This window comes from Chlorella variabilis (genome assembly GCF_000147415.1).
Source record: "Chlorella variabilis unplaced genomic scaffold CHLNCscaffold_15, whole genome shotgun sequence".
Lineage (NCBI taxonomy): Eukaryota > Viridiplantae > Chlorophyta > Trebouxiophyceae > Chlorellales > Chlorellaceae > Chlorella > Chlorella variabilis.
In genome coordinates this window covers 45042-62293 of record NW_005435073.1, presented here as the reverse complement: position 1 = coordinate 62293, position 17252 = coordinate 45042, and the positions used below count along the sequence as shown (strand labels likewise).

Sequence of the window (17252 nt, the reverse complement as noted above, 5' to 3'; positions counted from 1 at the left end):
TTCTTTGTTGGGGGGGGGGGGGGGTAGGGCAGGCGGGCCACAGAGCCGTGCGTCAGCTGGCATGGCAGGAAGGTAGCGGGAAGAACTAGCGGACCAGACCCACGCTGCGCCGCTGCGACCCACGCCGCCACTGATCGCAGCAGCCAGCTGCTCAGCCTGACGCTGCCGCAATCCACGCAGCCGGCTGCAGGTCAGGGGCCAGGCGCGCCGTCCAGCTCCAGCACAGCCCACAGACCAGCACATCCCATGTTATATAAGGGCTGGGCCGCGGCCTCACCGAGATGCCCAGGTCCTTGTTGTGCTTGTTGCAGTTGAACTTGACGATCTCCACCTTGCCCTCCAGCTCCTCCGCCCACTGCATCAGCGTGGGCAGGATCATCTTGCAGGGGCCGCACCTGTGCGGGCGGAGGGAGGGGGGCGATGAGACGCAGAGCGTGAGGAGGGGGTACAGATGGAGGCGCAGAGTGTGGTGGCAGCAAGGCGTCCCTGCACGCCACCCCGCAGCACGGCCCTGTGCTGGCCAGTGCAGGCACTTTCCAGCAAGGTGCTCGCCCGTGTGCCAGCTGCCAGCGCCGTGACGCCGCGGCGCCACCCCAGCTGCCGCCGCTGCTCACCACTCTGTGTAGCAGTCGACCACCACCAGCTTGCTGCCGGCATCACGGATCACGCCGTAGTAATCCTCCTTGGTCACCTCCCGCAACGCTTTGCCGGCGGGGGCCTCGGCGGGGGCCGCCGTCTCGGTCGCGGCGTCAGCGCCGGCGGCGGCGGCGGCTGCGGGCGGGGGCGGCGGCAGGGCGCTGGTGTGAGCCGCGGGGGCGGCGCGCCAGCCCGGGAGCAGCGGCAGCGGAATTCAGGGCTTCATCGGCGGCGAACAGGGCGAGCAAGCGTGCAGGCAGCCCCCGCGTGCGCCTGCAAGCACACCTGTGGCGCCTGGCCGGCGTGCTGCCGCGAGGGAGGCCGCCAGGCCAGATTTGTACTCCGCCATCTTGGCCAGCTCGGCCTCCCGCGACAGCCGCACCAGGGCAGGGCGCCGGTGCCGAGGTGCAGGGCGGGATGCCGTGGCCTGGCTCAGCCTGCAGCACGACAGGGCCCTGGTGAGCACCGTGCAACACCCATGACACGCAGGCCCAGAAAGCCGCCGGCTTGGGTCCTCACCGGCTGCTGGGAGCGAGGGCGAGCTGGGTCATGCTGCTATCCTTCTTGCAGCGCGCGGTGGGCCTCAGACGTCTGTCCAAGGGTGGGAGGGTATGTGGGCAGGGCGGTTGGGAGTGTCACAGCACCTTATCACCACCTGAGCCCATGCAGCCACTGCCAGCTCGTCCGGGTGCCGCGATGCTGAACGGTCTGCCAGGGCTCCTCTGAGCAGTCACAAATGATGTCCCTGCCCTTTGACCACCCTGCCTGCCCTGCCTGAGCGCTCTAGCCACCGCCGCCGATCCCTTCTGAGAAGCCTGGCCTTCTGGCGGTACCAGCAGAGCCCCACGCGGCGGCAGGATGAGGGAACTGCTGGTTGGCGCCATGGCGGGGGGCACGGCGCTGGCGCCAGGCCGGCGTGCCAGCCTGGCGGCACCGGCGGCGGCACGCCGCCACTGTGCCCGCACTCTTCTGGCGCTGCCCTTCGCTGCCACAGGGCGCCGCCCGCGAGCGTGCTTGGCCACGAGGATAGCAGGCAGGAGCAGCAGCAAAACGCCGACCGCGGCAGCAGCAGCGGCAGCCAGCTCCACGGCTGCCGCCGCAGCAGAGCCCGGCACGGACGCTGCCACCGGCGCCGCCGGCACCCAGCCTCGGCAGCTTCCCGGGGAGGAAGACCCTGTGCTGGCGCCCGACCCTGCGTACCGCGACCCCGCGCCGCTGCCGCCGCCGCCCACCTCGGCCACCGCGCCCCAGGTGTGTGGGTGCTTGCCGCTGGGTGCAGAGACCCTGCTGTTTGCAGAGGCGTGCCTGGCGCCCGCTTGGCCCGGCGTTGCAGGAGCACTAAAGTTTAGTGTTGTGTAGCCTGGTATCCAAGCTGTTGTACCGCCTGCATGTACCGCAGGTGCTGCTGTACCTCCTGCGCCTGGCCTTTGGGCAGGCCCAGCTGACGTGGCGCCTGGTCGGCGCGCTGGCCCTGCTCGCCACGTGAGCCGCCGCAGCTCCCCTGCCGCTGGTGCTGGTGCTGGCGCCGCTGATGGCGGTGCCGTGGCACCGCCTGCTGGTGCTGCCGTCGGCGCAGCTGCCGCTGCAGCGCTGCCTTCCCTGGCGGTCTGTGCTTCGCGCACCGTCTCACACGGCTGCCGATGACCCCCCAAACCACCGCCTTCCCCTGCGCAGCTCCAAGGCGGCTGGCCTGGCTGCCCCCTTCTACTTTAAACAAGCGGTGGATGCGCTGTCTAGCGGCGCTGGCGCCACCGCCGTGGCCGCCGCCGCCGCCGCCGCGCTGGTGCTGGGCGGCGCCTGCCGGGCGATCAGCGGCGTTGCCAAGGAGCTGCAGGGGCCCTGCTTTGCGCCGGTGGCTCAGGTGAGCGTGGGCGCGTGGGGAGGGGCGGGCCTGTACTGCTGCTGGCTGGTACTGCAGCTGGCTTATACTGCAACCAGCTACTCCACGTCGCCACCACACGCACACACGCACACACACAGACTGTCCCTCCCTCTCGCCGCCCTGCCGCTGTCCGCAGGATGCGGGGCGCCGCGTCTCCTTCTACACCTTCTCCCACGTTCTGGCGCTAGACCTGGGCTTCCACCTCAACCGCAAGACGGGTGGGCTGGGGGGAGGCTGGCTGGGTGGCTGGCTGGCGGTGCTGCGGGGAGCGGTGCAGGGCCAGGGCTGGGGGCAGCACCACAGCCGCAAGATAGGAGTTGGGGGTGGTGGGGTGATTTGGAGCAGTGGCAGGGCATGGAGGCAATGGCGCCTGCGCCTGCGCTGCTGCCGCTTGACCGTACACTAAACCTGCCACTCCTTGCTGGTTCCTGCCGCCCACCCACACACGCACCCGCCTCCTCGACCCCCCCAGGCGCGCTGTCCCGCATGCTGGAGCGCGGCGCGCGCAGCGTGGCGATGATCTTCCGGGCCATCGTCTTCACCTTCCTGCCCACCGCCGTGGAGCTGACGGGTGGGCGCAATATGTATACAAGTTTCAAAGGAGCCGCAGCTGATGGGTGGTTGTTGCGTGTCGCAAGGAACCCGCCGCTGCGGCCGCCTGCATCCATGTCTGCCCTTGCCGATGTGTTTTGGCGGTGGCCGGGCAGGCGTGCGCGGCCGGCCCGGCGCCCCTCCAGCGCACGGCAGCCTGAACACACAGCCTCCCACACAGCCGAGTGCTCGCACCCCTCCCACCTCCTACCTCCCCACCCCTACACCCACCCTCCCCGCAGCCGTGTGCATCATCCTGGCCCGCGCTTTCCACCCCCGCGTCTCCGCCCTCGTGCTGGCCACCTTTGCCGCCTACGCGGGCTGGACGGTGGCGCTGACGCGGGTGGCGGCGGGCATACGGCGCAGGGTGAAGGATCTGGACAATGAGATCACGGGTGAGGCGGGGAGGGAGGGGTGTGGTGGGAGGGGTGTGGGGGTGACTGGGAGGGGCGGGCGGCAGAATGGGGGCAGAGAAGGGGGTCAGGGCGCTGGGCAACGAGATCCCGGGTGGCTTACAACACTTCCTTTTTGTTTCCTTATCAATTCCTGTTTTTGGGGGTCAACATAGGTGGTGTTTACGTGTGCGGGTTAGGCTGGTGGTGGTAGGTGTGTGTGCGCGTGTGCTTGTGAGCCACCTCCCACCACACGCCCCCAAACCGCCCCCGCTGCAGGCAAGGCCGTGGATGCCCTGCTCAACTTTGAGACCGTGAAGCTGTTTGGCAACAGCGGGCTGGAGGTACGGCAGTACGACACATCCCTCACGGCTTACCAGGTGGGTGGGTGGGGTGCCTGGGGCACGCGGGCAGTGAGATTTATGAATCATCAGTAAGTGTGTTGTAAATAGTACTGTTTTTATTGGTCACTGGCATCTGAGCTTGTGTGTGTGTGTGCTGGGGGGCAGCAGCCTGCCTGCAATGAGCCCAGCCGACGGCGCCACATCACCTGCATGCTGTGGCGGCGCTCCTCGGGAGGCGCCTCCCCGCTCCGCCACCAGGCTGGCACCCCCAGTCCACTCCCAGCACACACCCTGTGGCCCACCCCGCCTGCCAACGCGCTTTGCCCCGCAGGGCTCTGTGGTGCGCCTCGACCTGGCTGCCGCAGCCCTCAACGCCGGGCAGGCCATCATCCTGGCGGCGGGCATGACGGGAGCCATGCTGGCGGCGGCCCTGGGCCCCGCCGCGCCCGCGGCCGCCGAAACAGTAGCAGGGGCGGCAGCAGCAGCAGGGGCGGCAGGGGGAGCGGCGGCGGCGGCGGGCATCACGGCTGGAGACCTGGTGATGATCCAAGGACTGCTGCTGCACCTGTGGGCCCCGCTGCAGTTCCTGGTGAGCCTCCTGCTGGTTGGGCAAGCCGGCTGGGCTTTGCCCGGCTGCCTGGCTGGCAGAGTGTCGGCCGGCGGCCGGGGGCGCCCCTCCTGCCCGTGCCTCTGCCCGTGTGTGCAACATGCTTGCACCCCCGGCGGCCACCGCCCTGCTTTCGCTGTCTCTCTGGCTCCCCTCTCCACCCCTCCCCTCCCCCACCACCCCTCTCTCACTGACCGCACCACCCCTCTACCCGTGCCCACCATCCCCCTCTCCCTGTCCCCGCCCCCCTCTACCCCACTTCCCCATGCAGGGCTGGTTTTACCGGGAGCTGCGGCAGAGCCTGGTAGACATGGAGGATCTACTGGACCTCCTGCGCACACCCTCCACCCTGCCAGACGGCCACCTGCCTCTCCCCGCCCAGTCGCTTGATGCAGCAGCGGGTGCAGGCGCAGGCCCGGCGTCGGCCCCCGCCAACAGTAGCTGTGGCAGCGGCGGCGGCGGCGGCGGGGAGGCGCAGGCGCATCAGCAGCTGCAGGCGTTGGAGGAGCGCCGAGCCAGCCACGGCGCCGCCGGCGCCCGCAGCGGCGTCGCCAGCGCCAGCAACAGTGCCACCACCACCACCACCGCCAGCAGCAGCAGCAGCAGCAGCAATAGCACCGCTAGCAGCCGGGGCCTGCGCCTGGAGCTGCGAGACGTGCGGTTTGGGTATGGCGGCCGCCGCGTGCTGCGCGGCGTGTCACTGACGGCGGAGCCCGGGGAGAGCATCGCCATTGTAGGTGGGTGCCCCCTGCTGCCGTGGCACTGGGCACGTGTGGCGTGCGCTGCAGAGTGCCTTCTGGCTGGCGGCAATATGGAGAGAGGGGCGTGTGTCAGCGCAGCACGGGGCAACAGAGGATGGGTGCCCAGGGTCGCATGCGCGCCTGCGGGCCTTGCGTGTGCCAGGCCAGCCCATGGCTGCCTGGGTTACATGCACCCACACCGGGCTGCTGCCACCGTTGAGCCGCCGCGCCGCTGAACCGCCGCGCCGCTGGGGCACCCCCGCCGCACGCTGCAGGCCCCAGCGGCGGCGGCAAGTCCACGCTGCTGCGCCTGCTGGTGCGCCTGTACGACTGCGAGGCCGGCTCCGGTGGGTGCCCCGCCTGCCTGGCTGACTATGTGAGGGCTCCGCACCACGCCCGGTCTGCCCATGCCGACCCGAGTTGCATGCGCAGGGCGTCTAGAGCCCTGGGCTCCTCCCGCCGGCTTAGTCGTCTGCCGCTCCCATTTACATCTCACCTTGTCCCCGGCCCGCCCGCTGCCGCCCCACCGTGCCCGCCCTGCAGTCCTGCTCAACGGCGTGGATGTGCGGCAGCTGCGGCAGGACAGCCTACGGGGTGCGGTGGCGGTGGTGCCGCAGGCAAGCCCCGAGCCTCTGGGCAGTCAGCAGCTACGCTCCTGGCGCGGGCCGCGCGGCCGGCTGCCTGGCCCCTCCTGCTGCGCGGCTGCACCTGTCTGTCGCCTCTGCCCTCACGGGCAGCACTTCCTCGCGTACCACCTGCTGCTGCTCATCAACAGGATACCGATACCAGCCACCTGATCCTCCACACCCATACCAGGGATCGTACCGCCTGGGTTCCCGCCCCCCGCAGGATACCGTCCTGTTCAACGACACCATCCTCCACAACGTCGCTTACGGCCGCCCCGGCGCCACCTGGCGCGAGGTGCAGGCGGCCGCCGCGGCCGCCAAGCTGGACGCCGCCGTGGCGCGCATGCCGCAGGGTGAGGCGCCACGCCTGTCTGCGTCTGTGCTTGCACCGCTGCTCCGTGTCCATTGCTGCCTGGCTTGTGTGTCCCGCGTGTTGTTGCTGCTGCTGGTACCGACCCCGGGAGCGCCCCTGAGGTGCGCAGGCTGGCTGACTGTGGTGGGCGAGCGCGGGCTGAAGCTGAGCGGCGGCGAGAAGCAGCGGGTGGCCATCGCCCGCGCCTTCCTCAGGTGGGGCTGCTTGAAGGCCCTGCGCTTCGAGGGCACTGAGCTTCGAGGGCACTGCGCTTTGGCAGCAGGGCAGGGAACCAGTGGCCCCACCCCGCCCCACCTCAAGCGCACAGCCAACGCAGCTGCTACCCCCTTCCCGACGCTCTCCGCCTGGTGCTGCCACCGCTGCGGTCTGCCCCGGCCGTGCCCTCCTCATTTCCCCCCTCTTCTCCCTCCTCCCCGCCCACAGGCGCCCCCGCCTGCTCATCTGCGATGAGGCCACGTCAGCGCTGGATACTGCCACCGAGAGAGGTATCCAGGCCTCGCTGCGCGCACTGGCGGCGGGGCGTACCGCCGTGTTTGTGGCGCACCGCCTGTCCACAGTGCAGGTGGGCGTGCCTGCCGCCACTGCTGCTGCTGCTGCCACTGCTGCCACTGCTGCCACCGCTGCTGCCGCTGCTGCTGCTGCTGCTGCTGCTGCTGCTGCTGCTGTGTGGTGCGAGTGTTTCCGGCTGCTGGCGGATGGCGTCGCAGTGCCACAGGGCCGCTAATCCAGGCCTCTGACCGGTTGCTCTGCTGAACTTTTGCGGCTACCCATGCCCCTAAGTGTCGCTAACTGGAATCGCCAGGGCCTGGGCACAAGGCCCCTTACGGGGTGCTGCGCTTGGCACGGCCAGGCCTAGAGCTAGACGTCAGATCCGAAGTGGGGAAGCTCCACCCATGTGTCAACCCAACCTCACTCTCGTGCGCCATCACCCGCCTCGCAGGGCTGTGACTGCATCTACGTCCTGGCAGAGGGGCGGGTGGCGGAGCAGGGCACGCACCAGCAGCTGATGGCTGGTGGGCGGCCTGCCGCGGGCCTGCGCTGACACCTGCCCCTGCAGCTGTGGCAGCCAGCAGATGCTTGCGGGCCCTCAGCACCGCGGTGGTGTGCCTGGCACCTCCAGCGCCTGCTCCTGCACCCCATGCACCTCCGCCCTGCCAGCCCACCCGTGCCGGGCCCCGCTTGCCCTGTTGCCCATGCGCTGCCCCATCACCGGCACTGCATGTACTGCCACGCTGTACCGCAGCCCAAGGCATCTACTACGACATGTGGCAGATGCAGCGGGCGCAGCAGGCGCTGGAGCAGCACCTGCGGCACGACGGCGGCGGCAGCGGCAGCTACGCCGAGGCCGAGGCGCCTTCGGCAGGAAACAGCGGCAGCGGGGAGCCCCGCGGCAAGCCGCGCAGCAGCCTGGCGGCGGCCGTGAGGCCTCCGCCAAGCGACGACAGCGGCAGTACCGGCGGCGGCAGCAGCGGGGAGGAGGAAGAGCTTGCGGGGCCGGAGCCGGACGGCGCTGCCGCGGAGCTGCGGCGCCACCACCACTGACGGCTGGCCGCCGCCGCCAGCCTGCCTTTTATGATTTCTCAGTTCTGACAGCGGCCAAGTGCTCTGCAGCTCACAATCGCAGTGTTCTGTCCTGCCGTTTCCAGCCGTCAGCGCCCCAGTTTTGCCGCACGGGCGGCCCAGTGTGCCTGTTGCTGTGTTGGCCAGACCATGTGTGCGGTATTTTGTTCTACCGCCACCGCCTGTCAACCACACTTGACCTGAGAAGGCGGGACACGGGGCGAGGCAGGCATCGCCGCGCCAGCCTGCGACAGGTCTGCCGAATTTGCGAACGGGCCGCCGCCATTCATCCTCTTCCCTTCAATCGCACCTGTACCAGTTTCTGCCGGCGTCCAGTCAGGTAGGGCGAATGTCCCTCCGCCATTTGTGAGATCCCCGGCTGCAGGCAGGCCGCCGGGCGGGCGCTGCACAGTTCGCATCGTGCTGATGACACCACCACGCAATGCAGGTCGCCGCGCCGGTCGACCGCCGCCGCTCCACCGCCGCCCCGCGCCGCCGCCGCTCGGCTGAAGCTGGGGCGCTTCGCCGCGCCGCGGAGGAGACGCGGCCTCCGACCGCTGGCCGCTTGCGGCGTTGCCCTTGCCCTTGTCGGAAGCGCGCTGCTCTACGCCAGCGGCACGCTTCACCCTAGCGCCGTCGCCGTCGCAACAGCAACGGCTGGAGGGGATGCCTCCTCGCGCCGCCTGGCGCTGGACACATCCACCCCCACTCGGCTCCACGGGCGGATAACCAAGCATTGGCCGCTGGGGATGCTGTCCCTGCTGGGCCAGGGGCGGCCGCGCCAGGAGCTGTGCTTCCCCAAGGCGTGGCGCAGGCGGCGGCTGGGCGGCGAGGCGCCTCCGCCGCCGTCCAAGTGGTGTTCCATCATGTATAGCGACAGGTGACAGCAGGGCGCTGGAGCGCCAGCCAGGCCACGGCGCTGCTGCCGTAGGTCCGGTCACCGTTCGACGCTGCCTGCGTGGAACAGGGGCGGGTCTGCCGCTGCTGCCACAGCGCCCTCCCCGCCCTCCCTCCCGCCATGCCTGCCCCTTGCCTGCGACCCCGCCCGCCTGCCCGCCCGCCCTGAGCAGGTACAGGCTGATCTACGTCAAGTGCGCCAAGACGGCGGGCACCACCCTGCTGAGCTACTTCTCCGCCTGCGGCTTCCCCGCCTCCAAGGACCGCTGCCTGCGCATGGCGGCGCTCTCCAACGCCACCGCCGTCCGCCACCTGCTCGACGTGTGGCCCGACTACTTTGTCTTCGGCTTCTCCCGCAACGTGCTGCTCCGCGCCGTCAGCCAGCACCGCTACCTGTCCACCTTCACCAAGCCCGGCTGCCCGCTGGTGCCCTGGGAGCGGTTTTGCCGAGACCCCTACGCCCCCGGCGACTACTGCGAGGCGACGCCGCGGTGCTGCGCCGCCACCGCGGAGCACCACTACCTCCACGCCTCCCCGCAGGCCAACTGCATCACCACCGCGGACGGCGGCACCGCGCTGGACTGGCTGGGGCGCATGGAGAGGCTAGAGGACGACTTTCGCCGCCTGCTGGCCATCCTGAACAACCGCAGCGGCGTGCCGCGGCTGCCGACGGAGCTGACGCCCCGGTTCAAGGCCAGGGCCAGCGCCTGCAGCCCCCGCTGCCGCCGCGGGCTGGCGTGGGAGGGCGGGCCAGGGGCCGAGGACACGTGCGACAGGATGGCGCTGTTCAGCGGCCGGCACACCCAGTGCTACGACAGCATAACTCAGTTCTTTGCAGAGGACATCCAGCTGCTGCACTGACCCAGTGCATGGCTTCATGCTTGTACTCGGACACAGTTTTCCTGCAACCCTGCCTTGACAGCCAGCGCCTGCTGGCAGTGGAGCCCCGACCGCCCCGTCGCGGTCGAGCGGTCGCATAAGCGGCGCCCTCGCCTCCGCACGCCTTGCTCATTCCATCCTGTTGGAGCCGCTTCTGTGCAGCTATTTCATGGCCCTGCTGTTGGCAGCCAGCTGAAGTTTAAATCGTGCACCAAACGGCAGGCAAAGGCTTACCACAGCATGGCGGCTTCGACGGCAGGCGCTGGAGGGAGAGGGAATGAGCAGGCACCATTGATGGTGCCTGATATCGGAGTGTCCAGCAGTTCGCACGCAGTTCTCCTTGCATCTTGGGGGATGCTCAGCTGGAATTGGGCGGCGCGCCGGGGCGTGCCTGCTGTGACACAGCACAGCGCGGCGGACTGGGCACCCGTGGTTCTCCAGAAGCTGCTTGCATTACAGCTGTTTGCGCTCCAGAGTAGGTTCAGCAGCGGACGAGAGGCACCCCTGGTCGGCTTGTGGCTGGTCCCGCCTCCAGGCGCTCGCCTAGTTCCCCCAGGTGAACCTCCTGGCGGCAGTGGCTCGGTGGGGAGCACCATGCGTGACTGCCAGCAGCCTGCACATGCAGGGGCGCTGCCTGGTCTGGCCGGATGGTGCCGCTGCCGCCACCCCCAAACTTGCCACCACTTGTTGCAGGGCTACCTGGGTGGTATGTGTGATGGAGCTGGCAGGCCAGCTCAGTCAGGCAGCTGGAGACGGCGACGAGGCGGCGGTGCGGCAGCTGCTGGCGGCAGGCGCTCGGGCCGATCAAGGCGACCAGCACGGCTGGCTGCCGCTGCATGTGGCGAGCATCTTCGGCCACGAGCGGGTGGTGAGGCTGCTGTTGGAGGCTGCACCAGCCACAGCCTTGGCAGTGGACCTTTTCGAATCCACCCCACTGCACCTTGCGGCTGAGCTTGGGAAGGTTGGAGTGATCCAGCTGCTGCTGTCGGCGGCACCTGCCGCAGCGTCGATGCTAAACGCTGAGACGCACTCCCCCATCTACTATGCCGCCTGCCGCAGCAACGCAGCCGTGGTGCAGCAGCTGCTAGAGGCGGCACCAGCGATGGCTTTTGCACTGGATGCTTTTGGCCACACACCGCTGCATTGGGCGCTGCGCTACAGCCACTTCAACGGTACAGCAGAGCAAGTCATGGAGACGGCCTGCTGCTTGGTGCAGGCAGCGCTAGCGGTGCAGCCAGCCCTGGGCATCCTGCTGCAGTACAGCCAGCGCTCTGCCACCCTTTTCACCGACCTGGTGGCCCGCCTGCCGCTCAGCCAGGAGCAGTGGCACTCGATTCCTGCACCCTGCTCCGACCTGGGTCGAGCGCTGCCAGCCGTCCTGGAGCGCTCGACCGCCGAGGCGGGGTGGCTGGTGAGGCGGCTTGCGAAAGGGCAGCGCAAGCGGCTGCGGGCAGCGGCGCTCAGCCTGGCACGGGCGCAGCGGGGCTTGCCGTCCCTGCCGGCAGAGCTGAGCGGGCGCATCCTGGCGGTGTGCCTGCTGGAACCCTGACCGCCCTCAGCAGGCTGACCTGGGTTAGCCAGCATGAACACAGCTATAGTTGACGGCTTGGCTTGCTACTGATCTCCAGCCGAATACAGAAAATGCAGATTTTTAAGCAATAAATTTGAAATACTTATTTTGAGGTACACGGGGAGGAAGACAGCAGGTTCGGGGAAGCAGCCGCATCGCCGCCAGCAGGGCACGCCAAGGGGCGGCAGCAGCGCTGTGTCGGGGCATGCCAGGGAAGCTTCTCTGCGTCTGCCACCTCTCGTAGACGGCAGGGGGCGTAATATGCAGCAGCCAGGGCTGCAGATGCACCCTCTTACCTGTGCACGGCCCTGCCACGGCAGCCGAGCTGGCGGTGCATGTATACCGCAGCACCTCCCGTCGTCGGCGGCGACAGGTCACCCGCCCATGCCACCCATCGGCAGGGCTGATCGCAAACCGCATGCTTTCATCCATCCCGCATTAAGGGTTGGCGCATACTGGCGGTGGAGGGGCGGCGCGGGCGATTGCGCAGTCGCGATGGCGAAGCATGGCGACAAGCAGGGGGTCCAGTGGTGCGTGACATCGCCGCAGAACGGCGCCAAGCATGCGGAGGCGGCGCCATTGTGGTGGCCCCGCGAGCTGCCACCGCTGCCGCCGCCACCGCTGCCGCCGCCACCGCTGCCGCCGCCACGCCTGCCGAGCAACTCCTGGCACCACCCTGGGCTGCCCCAGCCCAGCCCCAGCCCCATCCCAGCCGCCCACCCTGGCTGCCCTCTGCAGGAGGCATGCACTGGCGGGCGCAACGGCCGGCCTGTGCACCCAGCTGGCGCTGCATCCGCTGGATGTTGTGAAGACGCGGCTGCAAGGTTGGTGCTTCCACCCGGCAGGCCCGCCCGCCAGCCTCACGCAGCAGTGTGCTTGGGAGCTCCCTCTCACCCAGCCTCCACCCGCGCGCGCCTGCAGTGCAAGACGGCGCGGGGCTGCTGCCCGCCTACCGCGGCACGGTGGACGCGCTGCGCCAGATTGTGCGGCAGGAGGGGTGGAAGGCGCTCTACTCTGGTGGGTGCTGCGCGCCAGGCTGCGGCTGGGCTTCTGCTTTGGCCTGCGCCCAGGCAGCCTCTGCGCTCCGCAGCGGCGCGTGCCGGCACCTCTTGGCACCTCTTGGCACTTGGAGGCATGCCGGGCGGGAGCGGCCGCCCCTTGCATCATCTCCGCGCGTGATTGCCATGCCCCGGTGCCGCCTCCACCCTTCCTGGCAGGCCTGACCCCCGCGCTGGCGGGCAGCGGCATGGCCTGGGGCATCTACTTCTTCGCCTACAACCGAGCTAAGCAGCGGTACCAGCGGGCCGCGGGGCAGGCCCGGCTCAGCCCTGGCAAGCACCTGATCAGCGCGGCAGAGGCGGGGGTGCTGGTGAGGCGCGGCGGGGCATTTGGGGGGCGGGTGCGCGGTGCCTGGCGGCTGGGATGCAGGGCCAAGCGCAGATGCTGCGCATGCTGCTGCTGCCGCCGCCGCGGCGGCGCGTTGCGCGCGCTGCCGGGGCGCCCGCGCTGCGCCCGCCCACCTGCCAGCCGGCCTCAGCGGCCGCCGCCTGCGCTGCCTGCAGGTCTGCTTCCTGACCAACCCTGTTTGGGTGGTGAAGACCCGCCTGCAGCTGCAGCGCCGGACCGTGCAGCAGGCCGCCGCCTCTGCAGCCTCAGCAGCAGCCTCCGCATCGGGGGCAGCGCTAGGAGGCTCCGCAGCAGCGGCTGCAGGGCCGGCGGCCGCCACGCTAGCAGGAGCAGCCGCCACGCCCCCTGCCGCGGCTGCGGCTGCGGCTGCGGCAGCGGCCCGCGGCGGCCTGCGCCTGCCCATCCCGCGGCTGCTGGGGGGGCCTGCCGTATCGGAGGCGTGCGCGGTGGAGTATCGCGGCTTCCTGCACGCATTTGTGCAGATAGCGCGCTGCGAGGGGCTGCCGGGTCTCTACAAAGGCCTCCTGCCCTCGCTGCTGCTGGTGAGATGAAGCGAGGGGCGGGGTGCAGTGGTGGAGAGGCTGGGTAGAGCCCTGCTTCTGTCTCTTCCCCAGTCGACCACCATGCATGACCCCGGACTGGCCCTGCCGTGGGCTAGCCTTCCCCTGTACCCACCTGCCCCCTGCCTTCCCCACCCCTCTCGCGCCTGCCTGCCTGCCTCCACAGCCACCTGCTGCCACCCTGCCTGCCTGCCTACCTGCCTCCCGTGCAGGTGTCGCACGGCGCCATCCAGTTTGCTGTGTATGAGGAGCTCAAGTCTGCGGCGCAGGGCTTCGCCGGGTTCACCTCCAGCCTGGACGCCGCTCCGCCGCCGGCGCCGGGCGGCAAGAGCGGCGTCAAGCGGGGCGCCAGGGGCGGCGCCGGCCAGCAGAAGCCGGCCAGGCAGCTGTCGCCGCCAGAGATCACCGCGTGCGGCGCTCTGTCCAAGCTGGCCGCCTCCGTGACCACCTACCCCTCGCAGGCACGGCGGGGAGGCGCGCCTGCCAGGCTGACGCCAGCTGGCAGCCGACGGGGGCACGCTGTGCTTGGCCAGGCCGACTGCCTGCAGGCGTGTTTGCCACAGCACTGCAGGCTTCAATTCATACTAGCGCGCTGGCCATGCTGACCTGGCGCTCCCCCGCCCCCCCCACCCCGTGTGCGCAGGTGGTGCGCAGCCGGCTGCAGCAGCGCATGGACTCGCGGGCGCTGCAGTACAGCGGGGTGGGGGATGTGGTGCGCAAGACGCTGCAGGTACGGCCTCGGCGCTGCGAGGGCTGGGCGCGGCGCCCGGCGGGCGTGGCCGCCGCTGCATGCCTATGGCTGCCTATGCCTCTCGATTGGTTTAAATAACCCGTGCAGCCATGCACGTGGTTTTCCTGCCGAGCCCGCAAACCCCACCCCTCACCACCATCCCCCACGCACCACACGCGCCACACCACACCCCCATGCCGCAGCGCGAGGGCCCCGGCGGCTTCTACAAGGGCCTGGTGCCCAATGTGGTGCGGGTCATGCCGCAGAGCGCCATCACCTTCCTGGTGAGAGGCTGCTGCTCGGGGGAGGGCCGGCAGCGCCTGCTCGTTGACAAGGTCTGGTGCGGTGTGCAACCACCCGTGGCTGGGTTTTGATGTTGACCCTCTTTTTCTTAACCTCATTCTCATATGTTTTGTGCAGGTGTATGAGTCGGTCATGCGCCTGCTGGAGCGGCAGCCGCAGCCACAGTGATGGCGGCGCAGCAGCAGCACCGGCAGCAGCTGAGCCAAGGGTCATGCCTGCCACATTTTGCCAAGGCGGCCCTGGAAATGAGTGCCCATGCGTGCACATTATTGCAATACGGATGAATAGCAATGTACGGAGCGTTGCAAGTGTAGGACTGAAACAAATGATTACAGCAGAGATACAAGAGGGCAGCCGCATCAGCCAGCCAGCATTCCTGCCTTCCCTCACACAAACCGCCTCACGCCCGGTCGTAGCTGCTGGCGTCGAACTGAGGCATGTCTCGCCCCTCTGGCGGCTTGGAATACTGAGCGGTACGCAGGTAGGTCGAGATACTGCAGGCAGGTGAGAGGAAAAAATGGCATGGGTGGGGTGGCGGCAAGGCAACGGCGTGCCTCCCTACCTACCCAGCGCGAAACACGCACAGGCATAGGCAGCTGTACTTGCTGTACTGCAGCTCACCGGGTGTGTACCGCCCGTGCGTCGGGGTCGTTGGAGGTGCCCAGGGCGGGGAGGAACTCGCGATCTATGTACTGCAGGCGGTACATGCAGTATAGTACTCCAGTGAGGGAGGCAAGGCTGGGCAGCTATCGGAGGACTGGGCTGCCATCCTGCCTGTAGCAGGGAGCGCAGCTCTTGCGTCTCCACCATCCACACCCACCACCGCCGCCCCCACACCCTGGTGCCCTCACCTGCAGCAGCTTCATGAACTGCCCCCGGTAGGCCAGGTGCATGCGGTAGCCAGCCACCTTCAGCACGGCAGGGAGGGCAGACAGGGAAAACAAGGCAGGCAGGGAGGTGAGAGGCAGGGTCCGCGCACTGGCCCCCCGCTTCCTGCCACCACCGCCCTGCTCCTCCCTGCCTCCAGGGCCCGGCCCCCGAGCCCTTCCCCCTCCCCGCTCTCCTGCCCTGCCTCCCTCTTGCCGCCATACCTTGAGCACGGCATCGACGGCAGTGGCCGTGACGCGGTTGGCGGGCAGCGCAGTCAGCAGCCTGCAGGGCGGGCGAAGCGTCGAGGGGGTGCAGTGGGCGTGCGGCTGTGCGGCTTGACGGACGTTCAGCCAGGAGGGGGCATGTGTGCTGGCAGCGGACGGGCAGCAAGCAATGGAGGGCAACAATGGCATGGCACAATGGGTGGGGTGGCCGGCAGCGCACACAGGCACATGGGTGGGGTCCTCGGCGGCGCGCACCTGGCCAGCAGCGTCCAGGCGTGGCCGAGGCCGTGAGGGTTCTGAGGATTGTCAGACTGCGGGCGGAGGGGCAGCAGTGCGGCACGGCGGTGTTTGTGTGTGTGTGTGTGTGTGTGTGTCGGTGTGAGTGTCTGTGGTGGTGTCTGTGATTGTGGGTGGGCGGGTGTGGGCATAGGGGCAGGGATAGGGGTGCCACTCCATCTGTCTTGGCGATCGCGACACGCGGGCACCGATCGGCAGGCACGCCACACAGCACTGTACAGCACAGCATGCCACACCCTCCGCCGCCCCCACCCCCACCGCCCGCACCCGCTGCCTGGCGCCCACCTGCGTGACTGCGGCGTACAGCATGAGGTAGCCCTGCACGCGCCCCACAAACTCGTCGGTGGTCTCTCGGGTGACCTGGCAGGGGGTGGAGGGGGCAGGGAGTGGGACACGGGAAGGACAGGGGTCATGGGATGGGAGGACGGGCGTGGCAGCCCGGAAGCGCAGGCGCCCGTATGCTTGCAGCACGCGGCATCTGCTGTACCGGGGCTGCCAGCAGCGGCAGCCAGACCAGAGAGCGGCTGGCGCCACGGGCGGCGGCGCTTTGCTCAGGCTGCCGCCGCCGCCGCAGCCACGTGCCGGCCACGCGCCAGCCGCGCACCTGGCCCGTGTCCTCGTCAGCGCTGATCATGTAGCCCAGCTGGCGCAGGTAGGCGTCCTCGTCCTGGCCCGACCCCGAACGGAAAACGGCGTACTTGGGCACGGTCAGCGGGCAGAGCTGCGGGCGGCGGGAGCGGCGGCGGAAATCAGGTGTGTGTGTGTGTGTGTGTGTGTGCGTTTGCGGGTTTGCATGGGAAGGGAGGCTGGCGTGGCCGCCACCCGTGCTTGCCCAAGCAAAAAGGCAGCCACGCGCCAACACCGCCACCACTGCAGTAACCCAGCTGCTGCTGCGCTGGCACAGTTCCTTCCACACGCGTGTAAGCCGGCCCATCTGAGGGCCCAGCCCAGGCACGCCCCCCCACCTGGTGCAGGCGCGCCGCCAGCAGCGGCACAAAGTCGGGGTGCGCCGCCATCACCGCCACCGCCACCTCGGCCAGCGGGAAGGCAAAGGCGTGGAGGCGGGTGACCTGCGGTGTGTGTGGGTGTGGTGGCGAGAGGGTGGGGGGCGGGTGTGTGGAGGGGTGGGGTACGTGGGGGGCAGGCGAGCGGCGGCGCCAGGAAGGCAGGCTGGTGCTAGGTCGGCAAAGAAGGAAACATCACTGGAAACAGCTGCGGCGCAGAGCAAGCGGGGTGCAGGGCGCAACCGCCAACCTGGCAAGCCGGGCCTGCAGCCAGCCTGGCAAGGCGGCGCGTCCTGCCCAACCCAAGGCCCGCCCAGCCCCTGAAGCCCCAACCCCGGCCCAAGCGCACCTGCACCTCGCACTGGCTGACCAGCTTGTTGGCAAGCGTGAGGAGCGCGTAGATGCGCTGCGCGCCGTGCTGCGCCCCCACAAATCCCGCCAGCGCCTGCGCCTTGAGCCGCACCTGCACGAGCGGGCGGGCAGGCAGGTGGGCAAGGGGAGGCAGGCAAGGGGGCGGGGAGGGATGGGTCGGGGGAAGGGTGGGGGCTGAGGGTGTCCTTGCAGGCACGCGTATGCCACATCACCCACGCCGCGCCAGCTCAGCAGCCAGCTCAGCAGGCAAAACTGCCTCTGCCACATTCAGCCAGCCACGCCATGCCAGCTCAGCAGCCGCCTCAGCAGCCAGCTCAGCGGCCAGCTCAGCAGCCAGCTCAGCAGCCAGCTCAGCGCCCCCCCCCCCCCCACAAAACCAAAACCACCC

General features: G+C 69.3%; 6 protein-coding genes across 6 annotated transcripts in view; 4 read left to right on the top strand and 2 right to left on the bottom strand.

Moving 5' to 3' along the window:
• Positions 1-1246, bottom strand: part of CHLNCDRAFT_36198 (hypothetical protein) — a 1579-nt gene extending 333 nt beyond the window's left edge. Inside the window, exons 1-4 of the mRNA XM_005845879.1 lie at positions 1156-1246; positions 922-1073; positions 615-771; positions 278-395 (exon numbers count right to left, since the gene is read on the bottom strand). Of these exons, the coding sequence (XP_005845941.1) occupies positions 278-395; positions 615-771; positions 922-1073; positions 1156-1187 (459 nt within the window). The 5' untranslated portion in view covers positions 1188-1246. The remainder of the gene's footprint in view (positions 1-277; positions 396-614; positions 772-921; positions 1074-1155) is intronic.
• Positions 1247-2302: 1056 nt separating this feature from the next.
• Positions 2303-7472, top strand: CHLNCDRAFT_7051 (hypothetical protein; the record flags this gene model as incomplete). Its single annotated transcript, XM_005846014.1, has 15 exons — positions 2303-2497; positions 2655-2736; positions 2991-3089; positions 3352-3504; positions 3781-3894; positions 4259-4434; positions 4724-4889; positions 5106-5189; positions 5468-5539; positions 5736-5797; positions 6009-6171; positions 6301-6385; positions 6615-6753; positions 7132-7204; positions 7435-7472. Coding segments are annotated over 15 exons (1701 nt in total), but the record flags the coding sequence as incomplete, so codon positions are not given.
• Positions 7473-8500: 1028 nt separating this feature from the next.
• CHLNCDRAFT_135917 (hypothetical protein) lies at positions 8501-9509 on the top strand (the record flags this gene model as incomplete). Its single annotated transcript, XM_005846013.1, has 2 exons — positions 8501-8631; positions 8822-9509. The coding sequence occupies 2 exons, from the start codon at positions 8501-8503 to the stop codon at positions 9507-9509; spliced, it is 819 nt and encodes a 272-aa protein (XP_005846075.1).
• A 492-nt stretch (positions 9510-10001) lies between these two features.
• Positions 10002-11194, top strand: CHLNCDRAFT_58343 (hypothetical protein). The gene is made up of 2 exons (XM_005846012.1): positions 10002-10083; positions 10221-11194. Exon 2 carries the CDS (start codon positions 10243-10245, stop codon positions 11074-11076), a length of 834 nt encoding a protein of 277 aa, XP_005846074.1. The 5' UTR covers positions 10002-10083; positions 10221-10242; the 3' UTR covers positions 11077-11194.
• A 465-nt stretch (positions 11195-11659) lies between these two features.
• On the top strand, positions 11660-14265 carry CHLNCDRAFT_25287 (hypothetical protein; the record flags this gene model as incomplete). The annotated part of the gene is made up of 9 exons (XM_005846011.1): positions 11660-11921; positions 12019-12114; positions 12315-12466; positions 12660-12722; positions 12942-13046; positions 13277-13344; positions 13417-13585; positions 13998-14078; positions 14215-14265. 9 exons carry the CDS (start codon positions 11660-11662, stop codon positions 14263-14265), a joined length of 1047 nt encoding a protein of 348 aa, XP_005846073.1.
• A 232-nt stretch (positions 14266-14497) lies between these two features.
• CHLNCDRAFT_135914 (hypothetical protein) overlaps positions 14498-17252 on the bottom strand; it is a gene marked incomplete at both ends in the record, with an annotated part of 4701 nt that continues 1946 nt past the window's right edge. The window contains 9 exons of the mRNA XM_005845878.1: positions 14498-14591; positions 14719-14789; positions 14949-15005; positions 15189-15249; positions 15447-15502; positions 15774-15848; positions 16093-16209; positions 16454-16558; positions 16842-16955. Of these exons, the coding sequence (XP_005845940.1) occupies positions 14498-14591; positions 14719-14789; positions 14949-15005; positions 15189-15249; positions 15447-15502; positions 15774-15848; positions 16093-16209; positions 16454-16558; positions 16842-16955 (750 nt within the window). The remainder of the gene's footprint in view (positions 14592-14718; positions 14790-14948; positions 15006-15188; positions 15250-15446; positions 15503-15773; positions 15849-16092; positions 16210-16453; positions 16559-16841; positions 16956-17252) is intronic.